Raw genomic sequence first — 11,620 nt, 5'->3', positions numbered from 1 at the left:
ATCCAATTCTGAATCCAGTCCCAAACCTAGTCCGGAATCCAATCCCAAATCCAGTTCTGAATCCAGCCCCAAACCCAGTCCTGCATCCAATCCCAAATCCAGTCCTGAATCCAATCCCAAATCAAATTCTGAATCCAGTCCTAAACTCAATCAGAATTCAATTCCAGATCCAATCCCGAATCCAATCCGAAACCCAATCCCAGATCCAATCTTAAACTCAGTCAGAATCCAATTCCAGATCCAATCCCAAATCCAGTCCTGAATCCAATCCAAATCCCAAATCCAGTCCCAGATCCAATCGCAAACCCAAATCCAATCCCAATCCCAAATCCAACCCCAAATCCAATCCCTAACTGAATCTGAATCCAATCCCAGATCCAGTTCCAGACCCCGTCCTGAATCCGATCCCAAGTGCAACCCCAGATCCCATGCCAAATCCAATCCCAAACCCAATCCCAAATCCAATCCCAAACCCAATCCCAAATCCAATCCTAAATCCAATCCCAAATCCAGTCCTGAATCTAGTCCCAAATGCCATCCTGAATCCAATCCCAAACCCAATCCCAAATGCAATCCCAAACCCAGTCGCAAACCCAAACCCAATTGCAATCCCAAATCCAATCCCAAATCCCATCCTGAATCCAATCCCGAATCCAATCCTGAATCCAATCCCGAATCCAATCCCAAACTGAGTCTGAATCCAACCCCAGATCCAATTCCAGACTCAATATTGAACCCAATCCCAAAGACAAGCCCAGATCCCATCCCAAACCCAATCCCAAATGCAATCCCAAACCCAGTCCTGAATCCAATCTCAAACCCAGTCCGAGTGTCTCTGATCCCAAAATGGAATTCCCAATATCTCTGATCCCAAAATGGAATTCCCAATGTCTCTGATCCCAAAATGGAATTCCCAATATCTCTGATCCCAGTATGGAATTCCCAGTGTCACCCATCCCACTGCAGAATTCCAGGTCTCATTGATCCCACTGTGGAATTCCAGTGTCACTGATCCCACTGTGGAATTCCAGTGCTGTGATCCCAGAGCAGAATTCCTGGAGTCTCTGATCCCACTGCAGAATTCCCAGAGTCTCTGATTCCACTGCAGAATTCCCGATGTCACCGATCCCACTGCAGAATTCCCGGTATCTCCGATCCCACTGTGGAATTCCTGGTGTCACCGATCCCAGAGCAGAATTCCCAGAGTCTCTGATCCCACTTTGGAATTCCTGGTGTCACCAATCCCACTACAGAATTCCCGATGTCTCCGATCCCACTGTGGAATTCCAGTGCTGTGATCCCGGTGCAGAATTCCCGGAGTCTCTGATCCCACTGTGGAATTCCCGATATCCTCAATCCCACTGCAAAATTCCTGTGTCACCGATCCCACTGTGGAATTCCCAGAGTCTTGGATCCCAGTGTGGAATTCCTCAATCCCACTGTGAAATTCCCGGTGTCACCGATCCCAGTGCAGAATTCCCGGTGTTTCCAATCCCACTGTGGAATTCCAGTGCTGTGATCCCAGTGCAGAATTCCCAGAGTCTCTGATCCCACTGTGGAATTCCTACTGTCACTGATCCCACTCTGGAATTCCTGGTGTCTCCAATTCCCTGTGGAATTCCAGTGTCACTGATCCCACTGTGGAATTCCCAGAGTGGAATTCCCAATGTCCCCAGTCCCACTCTGGAATTCCCAGAGTCATCAATCCCAAGATGGAATTCCTGGTGTTGCCAATCCCACTGTGAAATTCCAGTGTCACTGATCCCAGTATGGAATTCCCAGTGTCACCCATCCCACTGCAGAATTCCAGGTCTCATTGATCCCGCTGTGGAATTCCAGTGCCATTGATCCCACTGTGGAATTCCCGCTGTCTCCAATCCCCTGTGGGATTCCCAGCAGCATCAATCCCACTCTGGAATTCCCAGTGCCATCAATCCCAAGATGGAATTCCTGGTTTTATCCATCCCACTGTGGGATCCCCCTGTCACTGATCCCACTGTGGAATTCCCAGTGTCTCCAGTCCCACTGTGGAATTCCAGTGCTGTGATCCCAGAGCAGAATACCCGGTGCTGCTGATCCCACCGTGGAATTCCCAGTACAGAATTCCCAGTTCTCCAGTCCCACAGTGGAATTCCAGTGCTGTGATCCCAGTGCGGAATTCCCGGTGTTACTGATCCAACTGTGGAATTCCCAGTACAGAATTCCCAGTGTCTCCAGTCCCACTCTGGAATTCCCAGAGTCTCTGATTCCTGGAATTCCCAGTGCCATCAATCCAACTCTGGAATTCCCAGTGCCATCAATCCAACTCTGGAATTCCCAGTGCCATCAATCCAACTCTGGAATTCCCAGTGCCATCAATCCCACTCTGGAATTCCCAGTGCCATCAATCCCACTCTGGAATTCCCAGTGCCATCAATCCAACTCTGGAATTCCCAGTGCCATCAATCCAACTCTGGAATTCCCAGTGCCATCAATCCAACTCTGGAATTCCCAGTGCCATCAATCCAACTCTGGAATTCCCAGTGCCATCAATCCCAAGATGGAATTCCTGGTTTTATCCATCCCACTGTGGGATCCCCCTGTCACTGATCCCACTGTGGAATTCCCAGTGTCTCCAGTCCCACTGTGGAATTCCAGTGCTGTGATCCCAGTGCAGAATTCCCAGTGTTGCTGATCCCACTGTGGAATTCCCAGTACAGAATTCCCAGTGTCTCCAGTCCCACTCTGGAATTCCCAGAGTCTCCAGTCCCGGTGTGGAATTCCTGGTGTTGCCAATCCCACTGTGGAATTCCAGTGTCACTGATCCCACTGTGGAATTCCCAGAGTGGAATTCCCAATGTCCCCAGTCCCACTGTGGAATTCCCAGAGTCTCCAGTCCCAGTGTGGAATTCCTGGTGTTGCCAATCCCACTGTGGAATTCCAGTGTCACTGATCCCACTGTGGAATTCCCAGAGTCTCGGATCCCAGTGTGGAATTCCCGATATCCTCAATCCCACTGTGGAATTCCCAGAGTCTCTGATTCCACTGTGGAATTCCCAATGTCCCCAGTCCCAGTCTGGAATTCCCAGAGTCTCCAGTCCCGGTGTGGAATTCCTGGTGTTGCCAATCCCACTGTGGAATTCCAGTGTCACTGATCCCACTGTGGAATTCCAGTGCTGTGATCCCAGTGCAGAATTCCGGGTGTTGCTGATCCCACCGTGGAATTCCCAGTTTCCAATTCCAGTGCAGAATTCCCAGTGCCTCCAGTCCCACTGTGGAATTCTTGGTGCTGGGATCCCACGTCATGATCCAACCCTAAAATTCCTACTGTCACTGATCCCACTCTGGAATTCCTGGTGTCTCCAATTCCCTGTGGAATTCCAGTGTCACTGATCCCACTGTGGAATTCCCAGAGTGGAATTCCCAATGTCCCCAGTCCCAGTCTGGAATTCCCAGAGTCTCCAGTCCCGCTGTGGAATTCCAGTGCCACTGATCCCACTGTGGAATTCCAGTGCTGTGATCCCAGTGCAGAATTCCCGGTGTTGCTGATCCCACTGTGGAATTCCCAGTACAGAATTCCCAGTGTCTCCAGTCCCACTGTGGAATTCCCAGAGGCTCCAGTCCCGGTGTGGAATTCCTGGTGTTGCCAATCCCACTGTGGAATTCCAGTGTCACTGATCCCACTGTGGAATTCCCAGAGTGGAATTCCCAATGTCCCCAGTCCCACTCTGGAATTCCCAGAGTCTCCAGTCCAGGTGTGGAATTCCTGGTGTTGCCAATCCCACTGTGGAATTCCAGTGTCACTTTTCCCGCTGCATCCCTGGGATTCCTGGAGTATCCTGGTGCATCCCATCCCATCATTCCTGGGAAATTCCCGCTGCCGGGGCGTGGCAGGACCCCATCATGGAATATCCTGGAATAACCCCCAGGATGGGATTGGGAATATCCAACTTTTGAGGAACTCATCCCAAAGAAATCCCGGTTGGGGTGTCCGGGATTCTCCAGGTCCTTCCCTGCGGGTCGATCCCGGTTTTCCGTGCTGGGTGTTGTCCTGCCCGGGGACCGGGATTCCCGGCATTCCCGGCATTCCCGGGATTCCGAGTGCTGTTCCCACGCAGGGCCATGGCGCGGCTCTGCGGGCCCCGGCTGCCGCCGATCGTCCGGAGCCTCATCCCGGCGCTGGGAAGCGCCTTGGAATGCCAGAGGGTGACCAGCAGCGCCTTCCTGGCCGAGGTGAGCGGGAAGCGCGGGAATGCCGGGCTGGGCTGGTCCACCATGGATCCATGGGTCCGTCCTTCCATCCATCCATGGATCCATTCATCCATCATCCATCCATCCATCCATGGATCCATCCATGGATCCATCCATGCATCCATGGATCCATCCATCCATGGATCCATCCATCATCCATCATCCATCCATGGATCCATCCATGGATCCATCCATGCATCCATGGATCCATCCATCCATGGATCCATCCATCATCCATCATCCATCCATGGATCCATCCATGGATCCATCCATGCATCCATGGATCCATCCATCCATGGATCCATCCATCATCCATCATCCATCCATGGATCCATCCATGGATCCATCCATGCATCCATGGATCCATCCATCCATGGATCCATCCATCATCCATCATCCATCCATGGATCCATCCATGGATCCATCCATGCATCCATGGATCCATCCATCCATGGATCCATCCATCATCCATCATCCATCCATGGATCCATCCATGGATCCATCCATGCATCCATGGATCCATCCATCCATGGATCCATCCATCATCCATCATCCATCCATGGATCCATCCATGGATCCATCCATGCATCCATGGATCCATCCATCCATGGATCCATCCATCATCCATCATCCATCCATGGATCCATCCATGGATCCATCCATGCATCCATGGATCCATCCATCCATGGATCCATCCATCATCCATCATCCATCCATGGATCCATCCATGGATCCATCCATGCATCCATGGATCCATCCATCCATGGATCCATCCATCATCCATCATCCATCCATGGATCCATCCATGGATCCATCCATGCATCCATGGATCCATCCATCCATGGATCCATCCATCATCCATCATCCATCCATGGATCCATCCATGGATCCATCCATGCATCCATGGATCCATCCATCCATGGATCCATCCATCATCCATCATCCATCCATGGATCCATCCATGGATCCATCCATGCATCCATGGATCCATCCATCCATGGATCCATCCATCATCCATCATCCATCCATGGATCCATCCATGGATCCATCCATGCATCCATGGATCCATCCATCCATGGATCCATCCATCATCCATCATCCATCCATGGATCCATCCATGGATCCATCCATGCATCCATGGATCCATCCATCCATGGATCCATCCATCATCCATCATCCATCCATGGATCCATCCATGGATCCATCCATGCATCCATGGATCCATCCATCCATGGATCCATCCATCATCCATCATCCATCCATGGATCCATCCATGGATCCATCCATGCATCCATGGATCCATCCATCCATGGATCCATCCATCATCCATCATCCATCCATGGATCCATCCATGGATCCATCCATGCATCCATGGATCCATCCATCCATGGATCCATCCATCATCCATCATCCATCCATGGATCCATCCATGGATCCATCCATCCATCATCCATCCATCCACCCATCAATCCATCCATCCATCCATGCATCCATCCTTCCATCCATCCACCGATCTGTTGATCCATGCATCCATCCATCCATGCATCCATCCAACCATCCATGGATCCATCCATCATCCATCAGCCATCCATCCATCCATCCATCCATCCATGGATCCATTCATCCCACATTCCCACCTGCTCCTGTAGCCCATCCCAGAATCCGGATCATGTCTGGACCTTGGAGTGTTTCAAATTCCAGCCGGAGCTGAGGGGAAGGAGAAGAGAATTCCAGCAGTTCCGCAGGATGCGCGGAATCTCCAGTCCCAGACTGGATCTCCAGATCCCAGTTTTCCCAAAAATTCCCAAAATTTCCCCAACCCCACATCAAAACCATTCTAGGCCCCCAAATCCCACCGTGGGCTGAGTTCTCCCTGGATTTTCCCAGAGCAGCTCCAACCGCCGCTCTTCCCGGGAATTCCATCTCCACCTCATCGATCCGGGGGGTTTTTCCCGGTGCATCCCGAGGTTTTTTTTCCCTTCTCCAGCTCCTCAACCACAACGTGGTGAACGACCTGGTGCTGCTGGAGCCCATCCTGGACGCGCTGACGGCTCTGGAGAAGGATTCCTGCCTCCTGGTGCGCGTCCTGGCGCTCCGGGGGCTCGGCAACGTGGCCTCGGGATCCCCGGAAAAGGTGGGATTTGGGATTTGGAGGGAGACGGGGAATGGATTCCCGCTTCCGCAGGGATGGAATTCCCTCCGGAGCATCGGGGTGAGGTTTGGTGGGGCGGTGAGGAAGCTCCAGGGATTGGGATGCACCGGGAGACTCCGAATCCTAAAAATCCTGATTTTTCTGGAGCCGTTTTTGGGAATCCTGGGAAGTGCCAGAGCCTTTCCCCAGCCCCGTTTTCCAGGGATTCCCAGGAAAGGTTTCCAGAGCCGCAGGAATTCCAGCTGGGATCGGCCCCTTTTCCCAGCTTCTCCCGGGAATCCTCGGCCTCAGTCCCTGCCCAGCTTCCCAGGCCTCCAAATGCCAGAATTTCACCAAATTCCGGGGGAATATTCCCAAAAATCCCTCAACCAAAGCCGGTTTCCAGAGCCGCAGGAATTCCAGCTGGGATCGGCCCCTTTTCCCAGCTTCTCCCGGGAATCCTCGGCCTCACTCCCTGCCCAGCTTCCTGAGGCCCAAAATCCTGGAATTTTAGCCCTTTCCAGGGGAATATTCCCGGAAATCCCAACCCGAGGCCGTTCCCAGGGTCCTGTCCCTGTCCCCTGGGAGCAGATCCCACCCTGGATCCCCCTGGATCTCTTCAATCCCGCTTTTCTTCGGGATGAGCCCCCCCCCAGCTCCTTCAGCTGCTCCTGGGAATTCCCCCATTCCCAATCCCAACCATGAACCCAGCAAATCCCCGTTTGCCCCAAATTCCAGGGGAATATTCCCAAAAATCCCAACTTGAATCCGTTCCCTCTTTCCCCATCCCTTTTTCCCACGGAGCAGATCCCAAACTCCCCCTGGATCCCCTCAATCCCAATTTTCTCCGGGACAATCCCCCCCCCCCAGCTCCCTCCCGGGGCTCCGTATCCCGTTTTTCCTGGCTGCATTCCCGGTTTTCCCGGCAGATCCGGAGGCACGGCTCGCAGCTGCTGGCCTCCATGGTCAACGGCATGGACGACAAGGACGATCCCAACAATCTGCTGGCGCTGGAGGCCATGTCCAGCCTCTCCAAAATCCTGGATCACCTGGAAGAGCGGGACGTGCAATCCATGCTGCTCCACATCGCCATCCGCATCCGGCCCTTCTTCGACAGCGTGAGGAGCCAGCCCGGAATTCCCGGAGTTGGGAATGGGGTTGGGCCGTGGCGGGAGCACCTCCGGGGGTCCGTCCCGTGGGGATTTCCCATCCCAGATTTCTCCCTTGGGCTGGGATTTCTCCTGGATCCTCATCCGTGCTCCTGTGCTGGGCTAAGGGTCCCGCTGGGATTGGCCCATCGGGATTTTCCCACTGGGATTGTCCCGTTGGAATTGTCCGTCTGGGATTGTCCCGTTGGGATTTTCCCATTGGGATTTTCCCACTGGGATTGGTCCATTGGAATTGTCCCCCTGGAATTGTCCCCCTGGAATTGTCCCCCTGGAATTGTCCCCCTGGAATTGTCCCCCTGGAATTGTCCCCCTGGAATTGTCCCCCTGGAATTGTCCCCCTGGAATTGTCCCCCTGGAATTGTCCCCCTGGAATTGTCCCCCTGGAATTGTCCCCCTGGAATTGTCCCCCTGGAATTGTCCCCCTGGAATTGTCCCCCTGGAATTGTCCCCCTGGAATTGTCCCCCTGGAATTGTCCCCCTGGAATTATCCCTGGGGATTGTCCCACTGGGATTGTCCCATTGGATTTTCCCACTGGGATTGGTCCATTGGAATTGTCCCCCTGGAATTGTCCCCCTGGAATTATCCCTTGGGATTGTCCCACTGGGATTGTCCCACTGGGATTGTCCCACTGGAATTGTCCCTCTGGAATTGTCCCATTGGGATTGGTCCACTGGAATTTCCCATTGGAATTGTCCCACTGGGATTGTCCCATTGGGGTCATCCTATTGGAATTTTCCCATTGGGATTTTCGCCTTGGGATTTTCCCGTTGGAATTGTCCCACTGGGATTGTCCCACTGGGATTGTCCGCTGGTGCTTTGGACAAAGGGAATGGTGGGATCCCAGGATGGGGATTTTGGTGTCAGAGGGTGGGATTTTGGGATGCCGGGATGGGAATGGTAGGATCACCAGGATTTTGGGAACCCAGGATGAGATCTCAGGATCACGGGATGGGAATGGTAGGATCACCAGGATTTGGGGATCCCAGAATGGGATCTCAGGATCATGGAATGGGAATGGTGGGAACAGCAGGATGGGGATTTTGAGATGCAAGGATGGGAATGGTAGGATCACCAGGATGAGGATTTTGGGATCCCAGGGTGGGATTTTGGGATGCCAGGATGGGAATGGTAGGATCACCAGGATTTGGGGATCCCAGAATGGGATCTCAGGATCATGGAATGGGAATGGTGGGAACAGCAGGATGGGGATTTTGAGATGCAAGGATGGGAATGGTAGGATCACCAGGATGAGGATTTTGGGATCCCAGGGTGGGATTTTGGGATGCCAGGATGGGAATGGTAGGATCACCAGGATTTGGGGATGCCAGGATGGGATCTCAGGATCATGGGATGGGAATGGTGGGATCCCAGGGTGGGGATTTTGGGATGCCAGGCTGGGAATGGTAGGATCACCAGGATTGGGATTTGGGGATCCCAGGGTGGGATTTTGGGATCCCAGGATGGGAATGGTGGGATCCCAGGATGGAGATTTTGGAGTCAGAGGGTGGGATTTGGGGGTGCCAGGATGAGATCTCAGGATCACGGAATGGGAATGGTGGGAACAGCAGGATGGGGATTTTGGGATCCCAGGATGGGAATGGTGGGATCACCAGGATTTTGGGATGCCAGGATGGGATCTCAGGATCACAGGGTGGGAATGGTGGGATCCCAGGATTTGGGGATCCCAGGGTGGGATCTCAGGATCATGGGATGGGAATGGTGGGAACAGCAGGATGGGGATTTTGGGATCCCAGGCTGGGAATGGTAGCATCACCAGGATTGGGATTTGGGGATCCCAGGGTGGGATTTTGGGATCCCAGGCTGGGAATGGTAGGATCACCAGGATTGGGATTTGGGGATCCCAGGGTGGGATTTTGGGATGCCAGGATGGGAATGGTAGGATCACCAGGATTTGGGGAACCCAGGATGAGATCTCAGGATCACGGGATGGGAATGGTAGGATCACCAGGATTTGGGGATCCCAGAATGGGATCTCAGGATCATGGGATGGGAATGGTGGGAACAGCAGGATGGGGATTTTGAGATGCAAGGATGGGAATGGTAGGATCACCAGGATGAGGATTTTGGGATCCCAGGGTGGGATTTTGGGATGCCAGGATGGGAATGGTAGGATCACCAGGATTTGGGGATGCCAGGATGGGATCTCAGGATCATGGGATGGGAATGGTGGGATCCCAGGGTGGGGATTTTGGGATGCCAGGCTGGGAATGGTAGGATCACCAGGATTGGGATTTGGGGATCCCAGGGTGGGATTTTGGGATCCCAGGATGGGAATGGTGGGATCCCAGGATGGAGATTTTGGAGTCAGAGGGTGGGATTTGGGGGTGCCAGGATGAGATCTCAGGATCACGGAATGGGAATGGTGGGAACAGCAGGATGGGGATTTTGGGATCCCAGGATGGGAATGGTAGGATCACCAGGACTGGGATTTGGGGATCACAGGGTGGAATTTTGGGATCCCAGGCTGGGAATGGTAGGATCACCAGGATTTGGGGAACCCAGGATGAGATCTGACGATCATGGAATGGGAATGGTGGGATCCCAGGATGGGATCTCAGGATCACGGGATGGGAATGGTGGGATCCCAGGATGGGGATTTTGGGATGCCAGGATGAGGTCTCTGGATCATGGGATGGGAATGGTGGGATCCCAGGATGGGGATTTCGGGATCACAGGGGGGGATTTTGGGATGCCAGGATGGGATCTCAGGATCATGGGATGGGAATGGTGGGAACAGCAGGATGGGGATTTTGGCGTCCCAGGATCGGAATGGAAGGATCACCAGGATTGGGATTTGGGGATCCCAGGGTGGGATTTTGGGATGCCAGGATGGGAATGGTAGGATCACCAGGATTTGGGGGTGCCAGGATGAGATCTCAGGATCACGGGATGGGAATGGTGGGAACAGCAGGATGGGGATTTTGGGATCCCAGGATGGGAATGGTGGGATCACCAGGATTTTGGGATGCCAGGATGGGATCTCAGGATCACAGGGTGGGAATGGTGGGATCCCAGGATTTGGGGATCCCAGGGTGGGATCTCAGGATCATGGGATGGGAATGGTGGGAACAGCAGGATGGGGATTTTGGGATCCCAGGCTGGGAATGGTAGCATCACCAGGATTGGGATTTGGGGATCCCAGGGTGGGATTTTGGGCCGCCAGGCTGGGATCTATGGGATTTTCCCCCGGTGATTCCCGTATTTCCCGTTCTGCCAGGAACACGCGGATCTCCGGCACTCCTCCATCCTCCTCTTCGGGAACCTGTCCCGCTTCAGCCGCTCCGACTCCGAGGTTTTCTCGGAGCAGATCCTCAACGGGCTGGTGACGCTCCTGCTGCACCTGCAGGACCCGCAGCCCGACGTGGTCAAGGTGGGATTCCCGGGAATTCCGGGGGGTTCCCCACCCCAACCGAGTGCCCAATTCCCGGCATTCCCGCTTTTCCAGGCGTGCAAGTTCGCGCTGCGGATGTGCGGGCCCAGCCTGGGCTGCGAGGAGCTCCGGGAAATGTTCGGGAATCACCTGCGGGAAGAGAGGGGGCTGCACTACGGGGAGTTCATCAACGACGTCTGCAAGTTCCTGGTGGGACACGCCGGGATTTTGGGATATTGGGACATTGGGACATTGGGATATTGGGATATCGGGATATCGGGATATTGGGATATTGGGACATTGGGACGTTGGAATTTGGGGATGTGCAGGGGCTGCACTACGGGGAGTTCATCAACGACGTCTGCAAGTTCCTGGTGGGACACGCGGGGATTTTGGGATTGGGATATTGGGATATTGGGACATGGGGACATGGTGACATTGGGGTATTGGGATATTGGGGTATTGGGACGTTGGGATATTGGGATATTGGGGTATTGGGACGTTGGAATTTGGGGATGTGCAGGGTCTGCACTACGGGGAGTTCGTCTACGACGTCTGCAAGTTCCTGGTGGGACACGCGGGGATTTTGGGATTGGGATATCGGGATATCGGGATACTGGGGCATTGGGACATGGGGACATGGGGATATCGGGACATTGGGATATTGGGTTATTGGGACATTGGAATTTTGGGATGCG

At 53.6% G+C, this 11,620-nt stretch overlaps 1 protein-coding gene across 1 annotated transcript; it reads left to right on the top strand.

Annotated features, from left to right (window-relative positions):
* Positions 1-4,100: 4,100 nt before the first annotated feature.
* LOC121343861 (maestro heat-like repeat-containing protein family member 1) lies at positions 4,101-11,490 on the top strand (the record flags this gene model as incomplete). Its single annotated transcript, XM_041419373.1, has 7 exons — positions 4,101-4,212; positions 6,218-6,364; positions 7,291-7,479; positions 10,770-10,922; positions 10,998-11,132; positions 11,252-11,296; positions 11,446-11,490. Coding segments are annotated over exons 1-7 (825 nt in total), but the record flags the coding sequence as incomplete, so codon positions are not given.
* Between the last annotated feature and the right edge of the window lie 130 nt (positions 11,491-11,620).

The sequence above is a fragment of the Onychostruthus taczanowskii genome, unplaced genomic scaffold, assembly GCF_017590055.1.
Source record: "Onychostruthus taczanowskii isolate IOZ18803 unplaced genomic scaffold, ASM1759005v1 scaffold605, whole genome shotgun sequence".
Classification (NCBI taxonomy): Eukaryota; Metazoa; Chordata; class Aves; order Passeriformes; family Passeridae; genus Onychostruthus; species Onychostruthus taczanowskii.
The sequence above is the reverse complement of the archived record's forward strand: the minus strand, read 5'-3'. Positions and strand labels throughout refer to the sequence as shown.